At 44.7% G+C, this 26,084-nt stretch overlaps 1 protein-coding gene across 1 annotated transcript in view; it reads left to right on the top strand.

The window, feature by feature from the left end:
* MSRA (methionine sulfoxide reductase A) overlaps window positions 1–26,084 on the top strand; it is a 302,427-nt gene that overhangs the window by 137,016 nt on the left and 139,327 nt on the right. The window contains exon 3 of the mRNA XM_080926666.1: window positions 10,155–10,274. Coding sequence (XP_080782792.1) covers window positions 10,155–10,274 — 120 coding nt within the window. The remainder of the gene's footprint in view (window positions 1–10,154; window positions 10,275–26,084) is intronic.

The raw sequence follows: 26,084 nt of genomic DNA on the forward strand, positions 1-26,084 counted from the left end.
CTACTTACCTACCTGGGAGGTCTCATTTGGGTGTCAATCTGTCCCTTTAAGGAAGACAGGGGACTATTGAGAAGGGCCTCGGAGATGAGCTTCATACAGTGTCTCCTCCAATAGATGGTCACTGATAAGCACTGCAGATGCAATTTGGTGGCATAGCATTATCCCACAAGTAGCCACCATCTCCATCGGATCAGCTGTCCCCACTTTCAAAAGTCCATCAGGATTGGACCATTGGTTGATGTTAGAAAAGCAGAGGCTGGGGAGGGTAAATAAACCATCTCCCAAGGTTCCCACCACCTCCCCAGCCATCAGTATGCAGTTCTGCTGTAATGGCAGGCAGCCCTCTCCAGGTGTGAAGAGTATGTGAACTGGGGGGAGTTGACTGGAGAAGGGGTCCTTCAGTCCTTCAGACTGGCTGTGGGTGCTTTTCAGCCAGTGACCCCCTCAGGAAACCAAATAAACTCTGGGTTCCCAGGGTTCAAATGGCGCAGATGTAGTTTAGTTTGCTGTTGGGACCATGAGAGGACGGAAAAGAGACATTGTTCATGTCTCCCAAGGAAAGGGATTCATGTAATGACTCTCAGGAGAGTGCCGTTAAATTCCACAGGGTCCACAGAATGTGTTTATCTAGTGAGTGATGGTGAACCTTCTGCAGCGGAATGCAGTTCAGGAGCTGTGTCTAGTCCACTGAAAGGACACTGAACTGTTTGAGGTTGTGTCTGGGATGGCTGCAGGAGAGGGAACAGCAGCTTTTAATTCCACACAAGCCTGGCTTAAATCTCAGCCTGCCTTGCTCTGTCCTGGTACAAGCGATCTCAGCAATCTGAACTTCTGTCTCCTCCTCCTTCAAGTGATGCTATGTCTTCTCACAGGGTTTGGGGGAAATCCCTGAGCTCAAAAACCAGTTCCCCCTTTTCTTCCTAGTCCCCTTCCTTCTTTCCTTTCACCATTTCTCTCCTCTAGTCTTATAAAGAAGAGGTCACCAGGCTGTCTGTTGATTGTAGGGATAATTTTATTTCCTCACTGGTACTAGTGTTGAAGCCACAGCTTGAGGGAAGGCAGAGACCAGAGAATGGGTTTCAGTGTACCTGGTGTCACTACAGAGCTGGTGTCACTTGGTAGTCAACACAAATGTTTACAGTGTTAGTTTCAGTTGACTGCTAGATGATAAATGGAGACTCCAAAACCCCATCCTGTGAGCCAGAGGCTGGCTGCTAACGCCTCCATTTGATACCATCCTTCTGCTCAGGCTCAGGCTAATGGAGACCCAGCCTGTGACCGTGCAGAGGCAGCAAAGGCTGTGAACATGAGATACCACAGAGTGTTGTGATTCTCCAGAGACTGGGGGTGATGGGAGAAGTTGCTCTCACTGTGAATGAGGATGTCTGGAATATATGTGTATACTCACATACATATGTGTGTGTGTGTGTGTGTGTGTGTGTGTGTGTGTGTGTGTAAAAAAATCAGTGTCAGCTGGGATACTGAGTTACACCAGATGTGTTAGGAAGACACAGGAATAAAAGTATGTGTTTAAAATACTTCTCTATTTTTTGCCTTCAAATGAGCAAGGCAAGGGGGATGAACATAAAAAAGAACCCCAAGTAGAATACTGTCACAGAAAATAAACAGGAAACAAAGGCTCTGTAAATAGCTTAAAATATATAAATAGCAAGAATAAATATATTAACACCACTAATAAAAGATAGCAACTTTTCAAATGCTGTTCTATGCTGCTTACAAGATGCATCCCTAAAACAAAGACATATGGAAGAATTAAAAACAAAGAATAGAAAGAGATATGCCAGATATATATAAAGATAATCCAGGGGCATTATTATTAGTAAAAATAATTTTAAGAACAAGTCTTTTAATAGCATTCAATAGAGACAGTAAACAAAGGCACAGTGCCAAGAAGGTGAAACAGCAAGGGACTTGGAGATGCTGACAACACAGCCTACAATTGTATAAAAACCAACAATGAAATAGAGTATGAGCTATAAGAGAATATTTCAGAGAGCTTAATCTGCCAGAATGTTGAATGGGCCCAGAGGATGTAACTTATAATGTCCCAAGCTTGTACATGAATGTCTGGAAAACATTGTATCCAGGCTATAAATGTTCCCACTTGGCTTTAACTGTCAACTTGAAATAGCCTAGAGTCACCAGAGAAGGTTTTAATTGAGAGATTACCTAAATAATACTGGTCTTTGGGCATGTCTCTGATGAATTGCCTTGGTTGTTAATTGATATAGGAGAGTCCAGCTCACTGTGATTGGTGTCATTCTCTGGACCACAAGTTCTGGGGACTCTGAGAAAGCTATGTAAGCATGGGTCTGGGATTGAGCCAGCAAGTAGCATTTCTTCATGGTTTCTGCTTCAAGTTTTTGTATTGATTTTCTTCAGTGATGGACTTTATCTGGAAGTATAAGCTGAAATAAACCCCTCCCTTCTCTAAATTACTATTGGTCAGCAACACCAAGGAAACTAAAAATGTTTAGAGCTATCAAGTGCATTGGTTCACTTAGAAAAACTGCTTTGTTCTAGTTACAAGATAAGTTGTAACAGGAGATAGTAAAATCCAGTTCCTAACCCAATCTCATCAAGTTAGAAATAAAGATTAAAAGATAGAACAATTAACAACCTCACATTTTAAAAACTGTATACTTTTGATCCATGTGTTAAAAGAGAATAAAATGGGGGCTGGAGAGATATCTTAGAAGTTAAGACCCCTTGGTGCTCATGCAGAGGACCCCGATTCAGTTCCCAGCACACAAGTGGTGGCTTACAACCATCTGGAACTCAATTCCATTGGATCCCATGTCCTAATCTGACCTCTGAGGGAAATGCATGCAAATGATGTATGTAGTTTACAGTCTAAAAGGCATCTCAGTAAGATGTATGACATAAGGATCTTTTCTCTTTTATTGAAAATGTATGCAACATATTCTGACCACAGTTTCCCCTCTCATCTCTTCTCCACCCATACAGATCCATACCTTCCTTCTTTCTCTTAAAAAAAAAAAAGTTGGTGAAAAAAAGCAAACAAACCAGAACTTTTTAAAATCAAAAAAGCACAAGAAACACACATACACATATAAGTACAGATGTCACACGAAAACAAGACCCATAAACACACAAAACCAGATACCATAGTCACAAGGAAAAGTCCAAGAGGATAAAAACTGCCAAAACAAAGCAATATAAGACAACAAATAAATCTACAAAGACACCATTGAGTTTTTGTGTTGGCCATCTACTGCTGGGCATGGGGCCTGCAGCTAAGTGTGGTCTATATACCCTGTGAGACTCCTTTGGACAAAACCAGGATTCTTCCTGAGCAAGCAGTTGTTAGTCGGAGGTAGCTCCATGGTTAAGGATGGGAGTTCATCTTATGTCACCCTTCTTACTCAGCATTGCGAAATGGTGCCAGCAAGGTAGGAGGACATGAAACTCCCATCTTGTAGAATCAACAAGAATCTGGAAGCAAACTAGTAGAAGTAAAAACCTTATGGTTTTCTGAGTCTAGAGGAAATATACTAAATCAGTGAGATTTCTTTACTCTAGGAGGAAGCAGTGAGGACATCTAACAGGAGAACATGGTATTTATAAGAACAACACAAGTCAGGGCACATAGAACAATGTCAAATAAAGACACGTCAGCTTGTGCAGAAACGGAATCATGGTGTCAAAGAGTATCCAAGAAAATTTGCAAAAATGCAAAGTGCTATTAGGTTCATTGATAGAAAGATTAAGTATTATAAATATGCCAAATCCTTTTAAATTAATCTCTAAATTCAATGTAGTTCTAGTCAAAATCTTAATAGGGCATTTTCATGGAACTTGACAAGCTGATATTAAACCAAATTGGGAATACTGAAGGGTCAGAATAGCAAAGAAAACTTAGAGGAGTAATGTAAGAGGAATCAATGTCAGGTATCAGGGCTCATTAGAGGAGGGTGATTAGAACTCCTGCTCTTTCCCGGTACATTTGGACTCTGTCAGCTCTCTCCATGCGAACCAGTGACCTCTCTCTCTGTCTCTCCGTCTCTCCCTGTCTCTCTCTGTCTCTCTCTGTCTCTCTCTGTCTCTCTCTCTGTCTCTCTCTCTGTCTCTCTGCCTCTCTCTCTGCCTCTCTCTTTCTCTCTCTCATTGGCTTCCCTATGGCCAGGGCATCTTTAGAACTCTGTCTTCAAAATATATTCCGGGGCCTGGGGAGATGCTCCTTCAGTAAAATGCTTGTCTTGCAATCATGAGGCCTGAGTTCAGAATCCACAGAAAAGTCAGGTGTGTTGTTTCACATCTCTAACCCCAGTGCTGGGCAGAGGCAGAGATTCCTGGATCCCTAGAACTCCTTTGCCAGACAGCCTACCCCAGCCCTTAAACATCTGTCTCAGAAAATCAAGGTGGGGAACAACTGAGGAAGACACTCAGTGTCAACATTTGGCCTTATACACGTGGACACAGATATGTACATGTACACATGTGAGCTACACAAATAGATGTATTTATGTATATGTTGTATATAGAATATATACATATGGAATATATGTGTGTATATTCCAGAGTCCGATCATGGCTCCTGACTGTTTCTGCCAATCCAATGACTGGTTTCCACTATCAGAATCTCCCATTTGACAACCGTCTTCCTACCCATACCCTGAACCTGTCTGGTCCTGTCTGTTTTTATAGAGAACAGCCACAGAATCCTCATGTCTCCCCATGATCAACACTTACCAGCATCTGCCCATCTCTTTCAGATAAAATTCCAAGTCAGGAATTATCCGTCAGGGCCCCACCTGATTGGCCTCACCTCCATGAGTACCTACGCCATCCCTTCAAGTCACCCAAGCCACATAGTTTCTTCCTGTGTGACAGACTCATTGTTGGTACATGAGACTTCAATCAGGTATCTGAATGATTGCTCCACTGCTGTGGTATCTGTTTGAAGCCAGCATCTCTTTAGGACCCACTTCAAGCACTGTTAAATCTCTCTCATATTCTTCTTACTTTTTAAAATTCTTTCTTTGTACTCTCTCTGCATCATCTGTTAATTGATTTTTGTGTTTGTATTTATCCACTGATATCTATACCCTAGAAAAGGGTAAGATCATGTCTGTCTCTTAGTTCATATACTCCAAGTGCTTAGACTACTTCCTGGCATCTAGCAGGCACTGCATGAATAGTAATGAATACATGAGTGAATGGAATATAACAGAGATCCCTGAAAGAAAAAACATACCTATTGATGTGTATGGGTGGTGGTGGGCTATTTATTAACTATTGATTTGGGATATTTGCCCTTTGTACTTAAAAAAGTTAAATTTAACCCCTACCTTACACACAAAATTGACTTCTAGATAGTTTAATAACTAAACTGAAGATTAATTTAGCTTTCTTGTTTAAATGCACATGCACAACCACACACACTCAAAACCAAGAAATAGAACGTTTTTATTATACTGGATGCAGTAAACTCAAACATTATCTCACTCCCAGAACTTTTGGCACATGCACCTCCTCAAGGGACGTGACCCAGCTGGAGCCTGGCTGTCCTCCCCACCGGGGTCCTTGCTTGTTCCCTAGTAAACATTAGGAAATTGACTCTCTTTTGGCTCCCAGTTGATGTATTGCTTTTTCATAGTCACTTTTTTATTGCTGTGATAAAACACTATGACCACAGCAAGCTACAGAAGCAAAGGTATATTTGAGCATATGGCTCCAGAGGGGTGAGAGTTCATCACCACCATTCCTTCCAACCTTCCCCAAACAGCTGCCTGCAAAAAACACTCTTGGGGTTGGTTCCACTCCTCGTCTGCAGCTCTCCTTGGCAGACATCCCATGGCTCTGGCATCTCTAACTTCTTGGGTCTTTAAGGTAATCCGGTCTCTACCTTCACAACTCCATGTAGGAACCTTTCAGGGCCTCTATGTAGGGAATGTAGGGATTCCTCTGCCATATGCCTGGCCTCAGCAGCTCTCCTTAACCATGGAGGACAATTCAACAACATGTTGTGTATCCCTCAAGTCTCTAAAACCAGAAGCATGTAGACAACACTGCCAAGTTTCACTGCTTGCTTGGGATGGAGCCTGGCCCCTTTAAATCACATTTACGACGTTTTCCCTTTGTTGTTGTTGTTTTTTATTGGATATTTTATTTGTTTGCATTTCAAATGTTATCCCCTTTCCAGGTTTTCCTTCCACAATCCCCATTCCATCCCCCATCCCCCTGCTTCTATGAGGGTGCTCCCTCTCCCACTTCCACCTCATTGCCCTGACACTGGGTCATTGTATTTTCACAGGATCTAGGGCCTCTTCTCCCATTGATGTCAGATAAGGCCCTCTTATGTGCTAATATGTGGCTGCAGCCATGGGTCCCTCCATGTGTACTCTTTGGTTGGTGGTTAGTTCCTGGGAGCTTGGGACAGGGGGTCTGATTGGTTGATATTATTGTTCTTCCTCTGGGGTTGTAAGCCCCTTCAGTTCCTTCAGTCCTTTCCCTAACTCCTCCATTGGGGGTCCTGATGCTCAGAGCATCTGCATCTGTTTTTGTCAGACTCTGGCAGAGCCTTTCAGGTGACAACTATATCAGGTTCCTGTCAGCAAGCATTTCTTGGCAACCACAATAGTGTCTGGGTTTGGTGATTGTATATGGGATGGATTCCCAGGTAGGGCAGTCTCTGGATGGCCGTTCCTTCAGTCTCTGCTCCACACTTTGTCCTCATATTTTCTTTAGACAGGACCAATTCTGGGTTAAAAATTTAGAGATAAGTGGGTGGCCCCATCCCCCAGCCAGGGCCTTGCCTAACCTCTGAATATGGTCTGTACAGGTTCTTCCTCCTCCCCTTTGTTGGGCATTTCAACTAATTCCATTCTCTTTGGGTCCTGGGAGCCTCTCACTTTCCTGGCATCTGGGACTTTCTTGTGGCTACTCCCAGTTCCCATCACCCACTGCTACACACCTCTGTTCAATTTCCTGACTCTCCCTGTATCATCCCCATCTACTCCCATACCTGATCCTTCCCCCCTTTCTCCCTCCCCCTCCTCTCTTCCTCCCATGTCCCTCTCTGTCACTGATTTTTAAAAGCAGAAACATCCTTTAAGCCATTTTTTTTATAAGAGTTGGAAGCTGAGATGGATGATACCTTGCTTTGAGGACACCCCTTCCTTTTTTTCCAATACAGATCAGGTCTCTCTTAGCCTCCTTGTCTGCAAGCCTTGGCTGCAACATTAATATTTCTGGTGCTCTTTTCCTTAATTAAACTTTATCTTATTGTCTGACCCGTTCTTTTTCATGGTAGATCTGCATATGAGTGATTACTAACAACCACGTGAGAGTTGATAGTAGAGTATCTTGTTACCTCCTCCTCCACCAAGGAAATTAGTATATTACTCAGTCATGTCTTTAGGATTAAACCAGACATCCATATTCTTTGCCATATCATAAGAATGATCTCTGGCCCAGATGCTAATATTGCTCTCCTTTGAAATACTTTGAGCTGGACTTTCATGATTCTCAGTCTGCATGACTCTCAGAACTACTGTCCTCTGAGCTCCTACCAGGATGAATCATTAAGCTCTGCTTACCATTGACTTTTCTAATCCCAAGTCCCAAAGTTTTCTGTAGTTCTCTATGAAACAGCTTGGCTACAATCCTACTCCTGGTACCAACTTCTATATTAGCCATTCTTCTATTGTTATGATAAACTTTTATGACCAAGGCAACATCTGAGTTTATCGAGGCTTATGGGTCCAGGTTCCTGTAGGCTAGAATCCATGATGATGGAGCAGAGCAGCAGGAGACAGGATTAGATGCTGACAGCGGCAGCTTGGAGCTCACTACGTGAAACTCAAGCACAAGACAGAAAACTGGGAATAATGTGAGTCCTTAAACTCAAAAATCTCATCTCTTACGATTTACATCTTCCAACAACACCACATCTCCTAAGCTTTACCAAACAGCTCCACCACCTGGGGACCTAGTATTCAAATGCCTGGGACCATGGGGCTATCTCATTCAAACCTCCACAGCTTGTCTATTTCCAGACATATGTTAAGTTTTACAACAGTCAGCTCCTTACCTGTAGTCTTGTGCTGTAGCCATGCTGGCCTTGAACTTGAGGAAACCCTGCTATCCCAGCCTTCCTGTGCAGGGATCACAGGCAGGAGCCCCATACCCAGAGACAGGAAATTATGAAAAATGAAGAAGTCCTTTTCACACATTTGACTCTGAAAAAACCATGGTTACAACTTGAGGATATTTTTCTCCAGTCTGTGTGGTGTGATTATTTCTTTATGGTTATAATAAAAGCATGCATATAATTGTATTTTTCCCTTTTAATTTAGCTGTAGATAATTATGATATAATCATATACATGCTGTACTATCAACATAATGGTTTTTTTTTTTTTTTTTTTTTTTTTTACTGCATCAGATTTCATTATTTTAACCTATCACCGTTGCAAGCTATTGACCTATTTTTGTTAGATTTCTTCTCCTATTTTAGCAAGTAGAACATTTCCAAATATGGTAGAACTTTCCGTCCACTGTCTTTTTTAGTCACCATGTTGCTCTGAGTTTTTTAGGAGTACAATATTAACAGATGTCAAGAATGTGATAAGTATATGTTCTTAGAGTCCCCCCACAAGTCTAGCATAGAGCCATGTGAGCCAGAGGCATGCACTAACTTATCCACTCTTATTTTACCTAGAACTCAGTATGGTTGGATAAAAAAAATGTTTCTCATAGGCGTCATTATTTGAACTCTTGGTCCTCAGTACATGGTGGTGTTTGTGGAAGTTATGGACCTTTTTTGAGGTACAGCCTTGCTGGAGGAGGTCCATCCCTGGGGGAGGGCTCTAAGGGTTTATAGCCCCACCCCACTTCCTGTTCTTTTGGCTTCTTGTGTATGGCTTAAATATAATCTTTCATGCGGTCCCAGCTGCCATGTCTTTCCCACTGTTACGGACATATCCTTCTCTGGAATTATAAGCCAAAATGGACTGTTGCTTAAGTTGCCTTTGGTCATAATATTTTGTCACAGCAACAGAAAAGTAATCAATAAAATCGTATATGAATTAATAAAGACATACAAAACTTTAGAGATGGAGCAGTCCTGCCTACATATGTGTGGAAGTAGGTCAGAGAAGAGCAGGTGTACAGAGCAGTCGGAGAACTTCCCTGGAGGGTGGCGGCCCTGTGTCCGCTGCAGCCTTCTTGGTGTGTACCTGCATAGTTTGGAGGGGCAGGCCTTAGTTAAATGAGGTGATTGTGGCTTTGTTGACTGCTTGTGATGTCTTGGCTGCTCCATGACCACCCCCAACCCCTTACTCATGCTCAGAAACTGAGCTCAGAAAATTTTACTTTTAGTTAGCCTTGCAAACACACATTTATTGTGGCTTACTTTTATTAAAATTGAACACATTTGTGAAATTGTTAATTGGCAATAACTGCCTCAGTCTTTATTGATCTTGTATGCTTTCCCATTTCAATCCACATAGCCTTAGATACCTTTATTACAGTGATCCTGACGCTGATGGTTATATAAATTTCTGTTAAGAAGTAAATGTGCAAAGATTTTTAACATAGTTATCCTTTTACCGTTTTTGGGAAATGTGTGTTTTTGCTACTATAAGGGTTTCTATGTTTTTATAGTGTGAGAATAAACAGATGTTCTATGCAAATAATCTTTAAATTATTTTAAGGAATTTTTAATGCTCTGTTTAATATTGTTCATGTGTGTGTGTGTGTTTGCATGTGGGCATAGAAGGACAACTTCCTAGGAACTGATTCTCTTCTACCCTTGAAGCCTCTTGTTATTTCTGCACATGGTTCAGGGCGATTCTCGGGTCCTCGCCCCACCACCATCTGGCCACAAGAGTGCTAGATTTCAGATGTGAGGCACTGCATCTAGCTTTTGTGGCTCTGGGGTTGCAACTCCAGCTAGCAGGTTTCCACAGCAAGCCATTTACCTGCTGAGCCATCTTGCTGGTACTAAATTATTCTTCGGTGCTGAAACCTTTCTTTCTACGACAAAGTCCTGGGCCGTTTTGATCATCAGATAACAGGAGCAGCTTCTTCATTCAGCAAACAGCTGTGGCAACACACAGTGACCAACTTAGTTTGGATACATGATTTATCTGTGTTTGTTCTCTGCAGGAATGGGCTGCTTCTGGGGAGCTGAGCGCAAGTTCTGGGTCTTAAAAGGAGTGTATTCAACCCAAGTGGGTTTTGCAGGAGGCTACACATGCAACCCCACCTACAAAGAGGTCTGCTCAGGTAAGGACAGGGGCTCATCACTGGAAGACAAGGGGTCTCACCCCTACTTGTGGCGACAAGATCTTTAAAATGGAAAGTACATGTATTTAAGAATATGTACTTTCTCTGTTTTTTAAAACAGTTCCTGTAAATATACTTCTTTGCTTCTCATGTTATATCTGTAGAGGGTGATGAACTTCCCATGGAGTGCATTTTATTCTTTTGCTGTAGAAAAAAATATCACATAACACTTGGTTGATTGGAATAATTGTTCATTTAGCTTAGAAAACTGGATTGGACTTAGTTTGGCAGATCTTCAAGGCTCCCCTGGTGTCCCTCATGACCCTAGTCACCTGGTGGGAAGTTCAGGGACCAGCTGTTCTTAGATGACCTCCTGTGGCAGTCAGTGCTGGCTGTTGGTCAGCACTCACTGAGAAATGGGGATGTCTCTGACGGGTGTGAGCTACTGCAAATGCTGGCATGTGTTAAGACCTGGAAACAGCACAAAAATGCCTGGTTCTCTATTTATTCATTTAATATTGCCCCACTGACTAACTGCGGCACACAGTCTACCCTAAGTCCAGCACAGGGATATAGGGAGATGTGAAGAAATCAAGACCATCGATCGCTATAGTGGTCTCCACGTGTCTCAGATGTCCCATGCAGTAGACATACTCTGGGAGGAGATCATGAGAAGCCACCTGTGATAAAGGGATCTGTCAATTACCACTCCCTGCCTGTCTATAAATAAAAGTTTGCTAGGGCACATTTGTACTAGTGTTAGTCAGGTTCTCTAAAGGAACAGAATTGATAGGGAGAATATAAATCTTAAAGGGGAATTATTAACTTGGCTTATACAATGAGGGTAGCCCAACCATGGCTGTCGTCTCACAGTGGAGAGGTAGAGAGTCTGGTATGAGGCTGATGTCTTCACAGTCCCAATCTGCTGTTGAAGACCAGATTCCTGGAGAGCTGCTGATCTTCAGACTATGCTGGAGTCCTGAGCAATTGCTTCTTTCTCCTTTTATCTGGGCTGCCACCTGAAGGTGCTGCTCAGATAAGGTGGCCTTTACTGCTTCAAATAATTTGGCCAAGAAAGTCCCTCACAGGATTACCCAGCAGCCCGTGTTTTACTTGATTCCAGATGTAGCCAGGTTGACAACCAAAACTGGGCACGGCCATAGCAATGCTCAAGGCTTTGTTTTTCCGTAGCACCAATGAACATGCTTGCACCTGAACAGCAAGGGCGTATGGCCCATCAGGTGCTGTGTGAACTGCCAAGCAGGAAGCAATTACTGTCTATCCCTTTGCAGAGAAGGACTTGCTGATGCTGCTGGGGGGGGGGGGGGCAGGAAGATGCCCATGCAGGTTCCAACCCAGTGCCTGTTCCCTCGGAGGGTTGGGTTCTGGCATTCAACAGTTTCCTTGTTTTCCTGCTGCCTCTTATTGCATGGTAGCTTTTTTGGCTAGCCTAGAAATCACCATGTAGACCAGGCTGGCTTCCAACTCACCAAGATCCACTTGCCTCTGCCTCCTAAGTGTTGAAATGAAAGGTGTGTGCCACCATGCCTGCCCCCATCCATCTATTGCAGTAAAGCCTGTTACGTTTCCACCAGAACTTGTTTCTTTTTCCACCTGGGAGCAGGTTCGAATTCTTTCCCCCAGTGTCTCTGGGACGTTGATTAGACTTGTGACCATCACAAAGCAAGACAGTGGGAATCAGTGATGTCCTTCCAGGAGCACTCAAGTGCACAGGCCACGTACAGACAGATACGCACACATACACTTAGAAGTAAACAAAAATAAATCTTTTTTAAAAAAGAAAAGGAGACAAGAGGATGTAGCTCAGTGGTGGAGCACCTCCCTGGTGTGTGCTAAGCCCTGAATTCAACCCCCAGGACCAAAAAAGCATATCACCACCCTAAAAGGCCTTATTTAGAGTAAGGCTTTCTGGAGACCTGTGGTCTACGTAATATTTAAAAATGTAGCTGGGCCTGGGGTACAGCACTGTACTTCCACCCATTAAGGAGACTAAGGCAGGAGAACTACAAATTCAGGGCCTACCTATAGAGTGAATTCGAGACCAGCTTAGGCAACTTAGCAAGATCTTGTCTAAAAATTAAAGGAATATAAGAAGGTTAAGAATACATTGTAGTGGCTTTTCTAGTGTGCAAGGTCTTCAGTTCAATCCCCAGCCTACACAGAAAAAAATTTAAAAAATAAAATGACCTTCTGAATACGTGAATACTTATATCAAGATAAAAGCTTGAGGGCCAGGCATGCCTGTATTTCCAGCCCTTGGGAAGCGAAGGCAGACGGATCATGGATGAAAGGCCAGCTTTGCCCATGTACTCCTGAGCAGCCTGAACCTTGTAGTGAGACACCGTTTCAAACCAAGAAACTTTTTAAACATGGAGGGGGAAAAGCAAGGGGTTTGAGGGCATTAGTTATGGAAGACCACTGGGAATCATGGGCTCCCAAGGGAGTAGTTGGGAACCTTGTTGAAAAATAGCCATGCTGGTTTATTGGTAAAAGTCCAAATTTTTCTTTAGCATGTCACTGCAGTAATGAAGGTGCTTTAAGAACTTTAGTTCTTCCTGTGCATATGAAGAGTTGAACACTCTAGGATTAGGAATGTGGGACATGGAAGACATTCTTCAGTGGTCAATTATATATATTTGCTTCTCTTTTGAAATTAAAGATGCTTATGTACAGCTATCCTTAGAGATGCCAGTGGGCCCTGGAGATCTCCCAGGTTTACTCTCTCTGGCCTCAGGAATGAAAACGAATAGATGCCTTGCTATAGTTCTAGACATGGAATAATGACTTAGGAGGAAAAGGTTACTACTAGGAGAGCCAACAAGGGCTAAGAAGATGGGTCACTTGGTGAAGTTGCTTGCTCACAAGCTACATGACTTGAGTTTGAATCTTCAAAACACATGTAAAAGCATCTGAAATCCCAGCATCTCTTACCTGGAGATGGGAGGCAAAGACAAGAGAATCCATGGAAGCTAGTGGTCCAGCTAACTGGGTTTAGAAAGCAGTGAAGATATTTCTGTCTCAAAGAAGGTGAAAAGGTGAGAACCAGTACCTCAGGCTTGTCCCCTGACTTCTGTATGCATACTGTGGTATGCCCGCATATACCCACTGTCTTAGTCAAGAATTCTATTCCTGCACTAAACATCATGACCAAGAAGCGAGTTGGAGAGGCAGGCGTTTATTCAGCTTACATTTCCACATTGCTGTTCATCACAAAAGGAAGTCAGGACTGGAACTCAAGCAGGTCAGGAAGCAGGAGCTGATGCAGAGGCCATGGAGGGATGTTACTTACTGAATTGCTTCCCCTGGCTTGCTCAGCCTGCTTTCTTATAGAACCCAGGTCTACCAGCCCAGGGATGGCTCCACCCACAATGGGCTGGGCCCTCCCCCTTTGATCACTAGTTGAGAAAATGCCTTATAGCTGGATCTCATGGAAGCATTTCCTCAAGGGAAGCTTCTTTCTCTGTGATAGCTCCAACTTGTGTCAAGTTGACACAAAGCCAGCCAGTATACCCACGCACGCACACACACACACACACACACACACACACACAAGCATGCATATGTGCATGCACATATGCACAAATTAATAAAGAAATCCCCTAAATACCTGCTCTCCATACCGTTGCCCTTACTCTGCAAAGGGCATAGACCAGTTCTAATGCTGTAGTCACTTATTTTTGTAACCATGGGCTCCTCTGTTCCCCTCTGCCTCACTGATACTATAATTGGCATGTGAATTTCTACTGCATGCTAAGCACTATAATAAGTATTTCTTCATTTTTTTCCTCGTGCAGTCTCACATGGCAGCCCAGTCCCTGTCCTTTACAGAGGCATTGTTGAGGCTCAGAGAGCTCATGGGACTTACTTTCTACCCTAGTTGCTTTCCAAGTATAGTTTATACCACTGACCTTGGTGTAAGTCTCTCAGCTGTTGCTACATTCAGCCATTCACACGTCCTTCCTCTTTCAGATCTATTCATTGGCTGAACTTTAAAATACATCGCTATGTTTCTAAACAACTCCTATTTGGGAAGTAAAGAAGGATTTGCTTTGTCCTACAGATGCTTGAATTTGAACATGACAAAGGTCCAATTCCTGTATGGTTCAGTCTATGAAAGCAGCTTGCATCTGGCTGCAGCAGTGGGTAAAACTGGGATTCAAGGGGTAGCGTGGTGATGGGAGGGTGCAGAGCTGTCCATTCCATCCCAACAGGACCGCCAACTTAGGTCACAACAAAAGACATGGTTGTTATGGAAACTGATTCCCGACTACACAGAGATGATGTTGGGTTCTACCCAGACACAAAAGGAAAGGTGATTGAGGTAGGGGGTGGAATTATTTTTGTTCTGATTATAAATGCTACACTGGGTAAGAGGTATCAGTGCCTAGGAGTGACAGAACCCTCAAATCCCTGAGAGTAGCAGGGAGGAGAACATAGCATCCACTTAGGGAGATAGTGGGAAGAAAACGGAATTTTGACTGAGAAAGGGGTATGTGGACAACACAGGGTCACTTGTCTAGACTCCTTTCTAAAGCCCCCAGTGCTCCCAGATGTCAGACGACTGAAATGCAAGTCAGAATTCTGATAGGGCACCCAGAAGAGACAACAGCTGAGAAAGGAGGTGAGTCCACAGGGACACAAGGGCAATGTCATTGCTCCTTTTCTATTGCTGTGACAAGACACCATGATCAAGGCAACATAGAAAGTATTGAATGGTTTCAGAAGACTAGAGCCCATCATGGTAGAACAAAGGCATGGCAGCAGGAACAGGCAAGAGCTCACACCTTGGTCTGCAAGTAGGAAACAGTAAGGGATATTGGAAATGGCAGGAATCTTTTGAAACTTGAGACACACCTCTTCCAACAAAGCCACACCTTCCTAATCTTCCCCAAACAATTCAGTAACTGGGAACAGGTATTCAACTATATGAGCCTATGGGGTGAGGAGGACTTCTCATTCAAACCACCACAGGTAGGGATGATTGTAGCATCCAAACAGGACTCTTAGGAGTGGGCTCAGTGATGGGTCTGGTGGATGTCGGGCTAGCCTCATCCCTGCATGTAACCTGAGCCTTATGCTATAGAAGTTACAGGGTGCTGATGTTTCTTTCAGTATTTTAACTAGTGCAGTCCCTTGGGAAAGGAAGAAGATGCCTGTGAGCTACTGGAGAGGCCATCACTTGGGTGGGGGAAGATCAGCTTTAGACTTACTGGACACAGACCAACAGCTAGCTAGCCTTGACTGTGTAAGAGGGTGCCCAGGAGGACCCAGCAAGAGGTTGCTGAGCCTGCAGTCACTAGGGGAGTTTGGTGATACCTCTAGAGCACTCTGAGCAGACTCATAGCCTCTAATACTGTGCCACTCTGAAGTTTCCTCCAGTTTCTTGCTCTGATCCATCTGCTATAGAACCTTCTTGTCTTTTGACCTTCTGTGTAAATCACTTCCAGGAAGAAGATAACAATGGGACCATGTCAGTTAGGCAAACAGAAAAATTCTTATTTCAAATTGAATTGGACACCACTTAATGCATATCTCAGTCCAGGGTGAGTTTAGTCTGTAGAGGTTTTCTCTGCTGGTTGGGTTAGCCTGGGTGGGACTGGCCCGATGGTAATGGAGTTTAGGTCTTCAAATCTGAGAGGCAGAAGAGGGGCTCCACAGCTCCACCTAATGCTGTGACTGTTATCCAGCATTTCCCTGGAGAGCCTTCGTCCTTCACATAGAACCCAAATTTCATTGTGGTGGAATTTCTTTATTTACCTTCCCACACACTGTTTAAATACTGATGGTACCGGGACATGTGCCCAAACTTCCCTTGCTCAGGCTTGTTGCTGCCGAATCTGCAGCACAAGCCAGCATGTCCTCCTCCCAGGAGAACTGGGAGAAGAAACGCCCTGCCGTCTGTGCGGGTTGGTTTTGTAACAGTCTAACCATGGAGGTCAGGATGGCTTGGCACTTGTGGTTCTCCTGTCCTAGTTTCCCAAATTATTGGATTACAGGTGTGCCACTCCCCTAGAAAGGATATCCCAAGTATTTCAGGCTTGACTTTTGACCCCTCTTAGAGTCACACTCCCAAGCCTTACACCATGCATATGGTGTCTTCTCAGATGTGGGATGTCATTGCTCATGGCCCACAGGCCTTGCAGAGCCACCATTTCCACCTCCCCACACCAAGACTTGCTGGCACTGCAGGGATCTGAAATCCCAGTGGTCACCATTCTTTTCCTAAAATCATTGGCAAGGATTCTCTCTGCTAGAACCAAAACGGGCGTGATGCGGCTGTGAGGCATCTGGCTTTCAAGGAGGCATCTCATAAAAGTAGATGGATGGATGGATGGATGGATGGATGGATGGATGATGGATGGATGGATGGATGGACAGATATGTATTAGTTACTATGATGGCTTACATGCAAAAACATGACACTGGATATTGATAACACATAATGTGAAGACAACTCCAGTCTCTGTCTTCTAGAACTTTCCTATAGTTAATGAAACCTTGTTCTTTTTATGTTTGTTTTAAGTGGTTGGGGTGGCTCTGGTTTTTTCTTTATGCACATGTGCCCCCAACAAAACACACACACACACACACACACATACACACACACACACACACACACACACCATGCATTCTGCATACACTCTCTCAAAGGATTGTTATGCAAACCTACTGATTAGCTGGCATGCTGTTGTCTCTCTCCATTGATTCTAATTGAGCTATTCAGAGTCCTCAATGCCCTGGTAGAGAATTATTCTTACACTTTGTAATAACAACCATGCAGATGAAAATATGAAAAGGCATTCTGCAACGGGTAAGCACTTCGGGTTAATTTCGGCACATTAGCCAAATGTACAAACCCGGCCTTGCTGGTGAAGGCGCCTGGGCTGTGCATTCACTGAGTGAGGTCTTCTCCTATTTTGCTTACAGATGTTCATAACAATGCCGCGTTTATCATTCTATTCAAAAGCCTTTTGAAATCGACTCAGCCAAGTGGCACCAGAGCCAAAAACAAGAAAGGGGGCAGGCCACTTTTCCCCCTCAGGATTCATATGGCCACCAGAACAGCCAGACTGTCCCACAGGGGTGCCCAGTGGGAGCCCAGAGCTACTAAGAGAGGCAGTCTTTCTCTAACCTCTCAGTGCCTTCTGTCTCCAAGGCAACCAACCCCAGCCTCAGTTTCCCCTCCTGAAAAACATTAGGGAGGCTATGGCATAGTTGTGGTTAAACTCCTTTAAAGTTTGTTTTTATTTTATCAGTGTTTGTGAGCTGTATTCACAAGAGTATGTGTGGTGTGTTTCCTTGGATGTGTGCGTGAGGAGAACACCAGGTGTCCTATTCTATTATTTTCTGCCTTGTTTCCTTGAGTCAGGAGCTATCACTGAATCTAGAGCTCATGGGATGTAGTAGACCAGCAAACCCAAGGCTCCACTTGTCTCTGCTCCAAGGTGCTGGCAGGATAGGTGTGTTCAGCTGTGCTCGCCATGCATGCTGGGAACCTGAGCTCGGGTCCTCTTCCTCAAAGGTAGGGTTTTTACTCGCTGAGCCATTTCTCCAGCTCCCTGGTTTCTTAGTGAAAATAAAATTATTTCAGGGCTGGGAGGTGGCTCAGTGCATAAGGGTGCTTGCCAGCAAACCTGACAACCCAGGAATGCACATGGAGGGGAAAGCAAACCAACTCACACAAGTTGCCTTCTGGCCTCCAGAGGAGGTGAATGCCTGACATACCTTAAACAAATGCATGCAAAAATATTTTAAAAGGAAGATATTTCAAGTCAGATGTGTCTTAGAAGATCTGGGACTTAGGCTGTCTGGTACTGTACTCCTTGGACATAAACACTGGGCGGGCATAGACACAGGGCAGTGTGGCTTGGCGGCCGAGTCAGCCTCTGCCTAAGCATATGGCCTGACACCAGCACCTCATTCCTCCCACCTCTTCTGGGCTCTTCTGGATCTTCTCCACGCCTTCAAGTCCCTGCTAGTATTTCCTGAAGCTTCAGAGCTCCAGCTAGGCATCAAACCAGCCTTTCTCCATGCGTGTAAAGCACGCAGTGTGTCTTTTCAGATCGAGGTAATTTCTGCAGTGTTTGGGTGGAGATGCGAGGCTGCAGTTCTGCTATGAGTTAATGGCTCCATTCTTTAAAGGCGCGAGGGGATTGAGCACAGCTCCTCAAGTAATGGAAAACTCCCCCTCCATCCCTCTCAGACTGCATTCACTCTCTCAGTGCATAGTCAGCCTCATTGTGGCCATGTCAATGCCAGTCAAGGAAAATTACCGAGTTATTGACACATCTCCCCACACGCAAGGATCCTGGTGTTCACTCCTTGCCACAAGCAATTTGATGGTTTTTTTGTGCCCCTTATTTGAGACATAAAATTGGCCCTGAACTTGTCACAGACAGAGTGAAAATGCTTTCCTCTTTCAAACAAACAAGGAGAAAGAAAGCTCAGAGGCTAGGGAACCTCGCCCTTCGCCTGTAACCCTCAGGGCCTATAACCCCCATGTACCAGCTATTCAGTGAGCGGCCCATTGCCCAGGTTACTGGAGAGGAGAGAGGTATAGCTCTGTTTGTTCTAAACCTAGTCACCCCTAACAATAAACTTGGCTCCTTGACAAGTGGCTTCCCTCTGGGATGTCCGTCATCTTGGGCACAGGTCATGGTCACATCACAGCATCTCATGGAAAGGGCTTTACTAGCAACTAGTCCTGTGGTTTTCCAAGTGGGTGACTACAGCATCTGGCTCCAGAAAGCTGCCGAGAGGTCTCCACTGTGTGAAGTGAGTTCCCTAAATGGATTTGCATACACTACAAACAAATGGTTACAGTTTGACTATTGCTCTGTGTTGGAGTCCTGTTGGGTAGTCTGTTTAAAATGGCTCTTTAAAATGACTGGACCCCGCAGGGAGAAAACCGAGGCTGAGAGACAGGGAGTGATTTGACGGTGAGACTGGTAGAGAGTAGGTGATGTTCTCTTGGCTTCCCAGATCACAGCCTTGCCAAGGCCTGAGAGGATTTTAAAATGCTTTATTCTGCCCTGTTAGGCGAGGCTCAGGAATGGAGGGGGCCTTTCAATGGAGGGTTATTTTTGTTAGATGGTCCTTGCCCATCTTTCTGTTAGGATGGATTCCCCTCTCCTACAATGAATCACAGGCATCTCCCTTGTCTGTGGGATGCAGCGCTGGAAGCTGCAGGCAGTACTGAAACCTACCTGCATGTTGTCATACAAACCACAGTTCTCACCTTAAAGAGAAAACAAGTTTATTCTGGAGCCATTGTGAGCAACCATGGCCCAGAAACACAGATTTATGTTACTCCGAACCCCATGTTTTTATGTGGAAGCAGTTTCACGGGGTGTTTTGTGGTTTTACAGAGCAAAGACAGTCATAAATCAAGGCAATTTTAAAATTCATTAGTTGGCACGTCAGAGAGGCAGGTACAGGAAGATGGAGGAGCTATCTTATAGGCCCAGGATGTTATCCAATGACATTGTCTACCAGATTTTTATTTATTATCATGAGGTGTTAGTTCAGAAACAGAGTCGGCTGTTCCACAAGGCTAAAACTAGCCTGAGATAAAGTAATTAGCCTTCAAACCTACAAGAATCCCCATCTCTCCCCAGTACTGACATCCCCACTCTCTGCAGATGCAGATGCTCCTTCCAGGAGTGTTTCCCACAGCTAGACATCACTTCTCGTTTTTCATTCACGTGAGTCATGCTTTCCTTGTGCATATATATATATATATATATATATATATATATATATATATATATATATATATATATATATACACACACACACATACATATATATATGTATGTATGTATGTATGTATGTATGTATGTATGTATGTATGTATGTATACATCTCAAAGCAGGACCCTCATTACAATATAGAACAGAAAATTATGTGAATGATGGCTTGCAGGTACTCTCTCTCTCTCCCTCTTCTCCCTCCACTTTCCCCACCCCCACCCCACCATCTACTCACCCTCCTTGCTATTCTCTTCTTCCTCCATTATTATATACTTATTATAAGTATAGTATCCTTATCCCCCTCCCCCGAGTTTACTATACTTACCTTCCTTCCTCTTCTTGAGCCTGGGAAACAGAAACCGCTGGTGACCCCCGTGGGTCCAGCTACTCTGGACTTGCCATGCATGGACAGTGCTCCTGACAAGGGGGAGGTTTTCATCCTGGCTGCTACAGCTGGAAGTGGAGTTGAGAGCCTGACTGAAAAGAGCGTGCAGGGGAGAGCCCTCCCTGTACCATCTCTTCAACCCCACCCTTTCCCGGCTGGCTCCTGACAGCTCTGCCCGAATGCCTGACCTAGAAGGGACTCCCTCATGGCAGCTTCAGCTTCGGCGCCCTACGAAGCCACCACGCTAAGCTCACCTTCCCTCTATGCTGCGGAGTCTAAGCATGTTCTTGTCATTCCCATGTCCTTCCATGGACTCTGACAAAGTCATGGCAGAGATATTGTCCCGCCATGCCTAAGGTCCCCAAAGCTGAAACAAAACCGACCCATTCTCCCCACAGTTTACTAGGAATGTTTAGAGTTTTGCTAGAGTGCTTGAATCCAGCATGGATATCTGAGGGAGGAGCATTTTTCTATAATTTCAAAGAACTAAAAGTCGGCACACACTGTACGAGAGGTACCAGGCTGCTGCTGTCCTTGGGTGATGAGGGAGGTTGATGACATCTTTCTTACGGGACCCATTGCACTGAGACACCAATTATGCATCCTTGTGACCTTGAGATTTTGACCTTTTTGGCTGGTTTGGTTGGTTGACCCACCTCTTTCTTTGACCAACTTAAGTCCTTGCCAGGGCACAAGTCAGAGGCCAAGCATGTCTGCTACTTTTACATGTCTCAAAGTACCATCCAGATGAGCTGTTCAAACGGAAATCAAACCGATGGAGCCTTTAACCCATCCAGATTGGACAGGGTGGGGAGGGGAGCCATTGGTCCATTGTCTCCGGATTCTATCCTCAAGGATTTAAGGAAGATTGAAAGGAAGCTACCAGGCGAAGCACTTCTTAAAATGTAATCACAAAAGCTCCTGCTGGGTGGGTCTGCCCTGAAATTTTCACATGGCATATCGGAGCCACGGGGTAACATGAGAAGATAACCTTACAGTGGCAGGAGCCAGCTTCTCTGGCAATTTTATGGGATGAGCTGGGTCTCGATTACTTCCAAATGACTAACAATTTGTACAGTCTTAGAATATGGTTCCTTTGTTGTTATTCACTGTAAGTTATATTGAAAACAAATATCTGGGTCAATGAATACCCCACCTACTGAGCAATACTCACCTAAGGGGCTCTGGCAAGCACCTGGTGGTCATTCCTGTGACAGGGAAACACTTAGGCAGCTGAGTGGCGCCCAGAGGGGTCACTGCCATTTAATACTGTCTCCCTCCCAACAGCCTGGAATCAGGTATCACCCACCTCACGTGAGGCACTCTCTCTCATCAGTGTGGTTAGTGGTTGGTCATCAAGCCCAGAGGATCTCCCTTCCTGTGCCTCTGATGCTGGGATTACACGTATGTGCCACCGTGCCTGGCTTTTTCTGTGGGTTCTGTGGATTGAACCCATGTCCTCTTGCTTTTGTGCCCAGCACTTTGCCAGCTGAGTGCTCTCTCATTTCCTTGTCTCCCGGGTGAGTTTTTAAAGTTAGATGAAACCTCAGAATCTTTCCTGTAGATGATAATTTTACTCATTAACTTACCATCCAATATGCACCAACTGGAATATGGGTTTATTTCTTCCACTGTCCTTGTTATTCTGGCTACAGGGCCAAAGACCACCATGCTCTGGGCTGAAGTGTTGGGGGATCAGGGGGCAGAACTTCTGCACAGCAGCATGTCAGAGGCTCTGTACTTGGCGCTTTCAAATGGGAGGCTAGGCAGACAGCAAGCATCAGAGCACACTGACAGGGCTGCACACAGAGCAGCCATGTTTGCATGATCTCCAGGCCTTTCACACAAGTGGCCTGGGCCCCATTTACTATGAAGCTGTACTTACTGTTCATCCTGGAGGTAGAGACTAGTCAGCCACTGTGATACAGTGACGTCCTCTGTGGACCTGCCTTGACCTGGGAGGGCCGACAAAAGTGCCTGGAGCTGAGAATCTTTTTTGTACAAGGAAAGACAGCAGCAAACAAAACCCATCTTGCTCCTTTTATCTTATTTAAGGCTTGTTTGGCTCGATTTGATAGTTTGAAATGTTTCAGGGACAAGTACCCGTCTCCACTGAGACAGGTTTTAAAATGGACAAAGCCACACACACATAAAATGGACAAAGCCTAAGTTGGTGGAGTGGAGTGCCGGAAGATCCAGAAAATCGGGGAGTTTATCTTTAAACAATTTTTTAAAGTTAATAAACAGCTGAAGGTTCATAGCAAAATCGAACAGGAAGTATAGAGGCTTCCTGTGTGCTCTCTGCCTTCACACACCTACAAGCACCCCATTTTCCACATCCTGCTCCAGAAGGCTGCACATGTTGCCATGGATACATCTACCCAGATGGGATACATTAAGCTTCGTCTCCTGGCCACACATTTTGTAGGTTAGATACATGTGTAACAGCTTATCCCACCATGGCGACATTGTGCTGGCTGGATTCAGAGCCCTGAAAACCTGGGCTCTGTCTGTTCAGGCCCCTCCCCTCCTCCTTGACAACCACCAAACTACACTTGCTCCTGTCTCCATGGGCTTCCCTTTTCCAGATTATCCTCAAGATGGAAGCACGCAATATGCATCACGCAGCCTTTTCAGACGGGCTTCTTTTACTCAGGAATGGTCTCTGGAAGCTCCTCTGTGCTGCTGAGATTTTCATCAGCTTGGCACAAACTAGACTTACTGAGAAGAAGGAAACGCAGTTCTGCTAGCCTGCAGGCAAGTCTGTGTGGGCACTAGTTAATGATGGGGCGCACCCAGTTCACTGTGGGTGGTGCCATCCCTGGGCAGGTGGGCCTGGGCTGTATAAGAAAGTAGTCTGAGCAAGCCATGGGGAACAAGCCAGTAAGCACTGCTTCTCCCTGTTTGAGTTCCTGCCTCCAGGTTCCTTCCCAACTTCCTTCATGGCAGATGGTTACCTGGAAGTAAGACAAAATGAATGCTTTCTTCCCAACTTGTTTTTGGTCAGTGTCTTATCATATAACAGAGAAACAAACTATGACAACCTCCATAAATTTTTATGGCTCAGTCAACCCCCCCCTTTTAAAAATTTTATTGGATTTTTTTTAAATTTACATTTCAAATGTTATTCCTTTTCCAGGTTCCCCTCCATCCCCCATCCCATCCCCCTTCCTCCTGCTTCTATGAGGGTGTTCACCCACCCACCCACCCATCTCTTCCCTCTTCCCCACCCTGACATTCCCCTACACTGGGGCATTGAACCTTGGCACGGCCAAGGGCTTCTCCTCCCATTGATGCCCAACAAGTGAATCCTCTGTTACATATGCAGCTCAATACCCCGTTTTAAATGGTGAATACTATTTTATTTTCTGGATATACTGTGGTTTATTTATCTATCCATCACATGATCACCACTGGCCATGCCTCTTACATATGAACATGCTATCTGAATATCTGTTACCTATAATGTAACAACATACTTTTGTTACCTAATTTAATTTTTAAAACTTCGGTGTCCCGCGCAACCGTCTCGCCTGCAAGAAGGAGGCGGCACACGAAATAGAATCCTTCTGCGGTAAACTTTATTGCTCTGGAAAACCAGTACTTGCTTCACGTGACGAAAAGACGAAGAAGGCGGAGAAAACCAAAAGACGAACACGATGAACAAGACGGATGAGCCCACGAACCAGACCACGAACGGAGACACACGGGAGCGGGACCAACGAGCGGGGAAGAGAGGGGAAGAGAGGGGAAGAAGAGAGAGGGAGCTATCCAGCCCGCCCCCTTATAAAGGGATCAGTCCTTGCCTTGGACGCGGAGCCCCCTGATTGGTTGAAACTCACCAGGCCCTATGACTCATGAAGCGGAAAAGTTACCCAGCCTGTGCGCACATGGCTTGTTTACTGCTAACTCCAGCCGGATATCAGCGCCATCTTGTAATGGCGAATGCGTGGGAATGTGTGGGCGGCGCCCCACACTTCGGTGGATAAGCCCCCAAGGGCCTGACATGAGCCAAATGAATTTTCTATGGGAACTCTAATTTTTCCATGGGGCAGGCCTGTGGGACTCCTTTATCCCAGATATCTAGAATTAATCTCTTTGTTGTGTAGTTTCATCCTGTGTTTAGAGGATCTACAAACAGTTCCCAAAGCCTGGATACAATGTGGGAGAAAGGCAGCTGTGCTTCCTCCATCTGACTGGCTTCTCAAGGCTTTGATGAGAGATGGAGTCCCATTCAGAAGGTGACTCACTTTGGTCTAGAAATAATCTCTCAAACCCAAGACATTAACTTATTCCCCCAGCTGCACATGTCGGTGACTCTGCAAGGCAGCAGAGCCGTGAGAGGCCACAGGAACTTGAGAAGGAAGAGAATGGTGAGTCCATTTGGTGTTCTCCATGAGCTAGGCCTCACTTCGAGTGAACCCCCCACCTCAGCAGCTTCTTCAGTTCTGATAACAGCTCACTAGGGGAAGAATAAACATTAGCTAGTGTGGTCCTCATAAACGTGAACGCAGGACAGTGTCTGTCTAGACCATGTGATCAACAAGTGACAGGCTAGAGTTGGCCTCCATCCATTTACTGCAGGGTCTTTACTTAGCATCTTTCTGTTTCTCTTAAAGGGATTGAGAAAGTACAAGTGGGTGCTGTGGAAAGAACTCCATGGTTGGTTAAATGTGTTCCTTCCCACCTCACAAAAACCAAAACAGCCAAACACATTCACTGCTTCACTAGGCTGGTTGGGAAGCAGGAGTAGTTACTAATGAGGGGTCTGCCTATTGGTTGTCATTTCCCTGAGGTTGTGCCATGTCTTTTCTTCTCTCCCATGACACTTGGCATAGGGCCTCACATGCCATAGGCCTGTATTGGGAATTTGTTAGTACTGTGAATTGGAAATTTGTTAGTACTGTGTATTGGACATTTGTTAGTACTGTGTATTGGGCATTTGTTAGTACTGTGAATTGGGCATTTGTTAGTACTGTGAATTGGGAATTTGTTAGTACTGTGAATTGGGAATTTGTTAGTACTGTGAATTGGGAATTTGTTAGTACTGTGAATTGGCCATTTGTTAGTACCCACATGCATTGGACCCAGTTAGGAAGTCAGGGTGGTGACTGTACAAATACTTTTTTTAATAGTGTTTTTTGTTTTCGTATTTTTAGAGATTATTTATTTATTATATAAGTATACTATAGCTGTCTTCAGACAAACCAGAAGAGGGCATCAGATCCCATTACAGATGGTTGTGAGCCACCATGTGGTTGCTGAGAATTGAACTCAGGTCCTCTGGAAGAGCAGTCAGTGCTCTTAACCACTGAGCCGTCTCTCCAGCCCAGTACACGTACTACACATACTTTTAAGGCCCAGGACTTCAATGATATGTCAACAAGAGGCAAGGACTTCCTGGTGACTTATGAGAAATATAGCAGAGGCCAGGCTTTGCCTGGGATGGCTCCTCGTGGTTGGCCTGAATGGCTTGTGGTTGGATATCTCCTACCTTGACAGGACAGCAGTAGTGCACATCTGTCTGCTACAGTGGACCCCGTGAGTCTAGTACAATCTTTGTGGGACATTGGGCTTCATGATGGGAACAATACAGGATTCAAGATGGCAGCATTCAAGGGTCTGCTAGCTTTTACTCTGTGTACCTAACCC

This window comes from Micromys minutus, assembly GCF_963924665.1.
Source record: "Micromys minutus genome assembly, chromosome: 12".
Taxonomy (NCBI): Eukaryota; Metazoa; Chordata; class Mammalia; order Rodentia; family Muridae; genus Micromys; species Micromys minutus.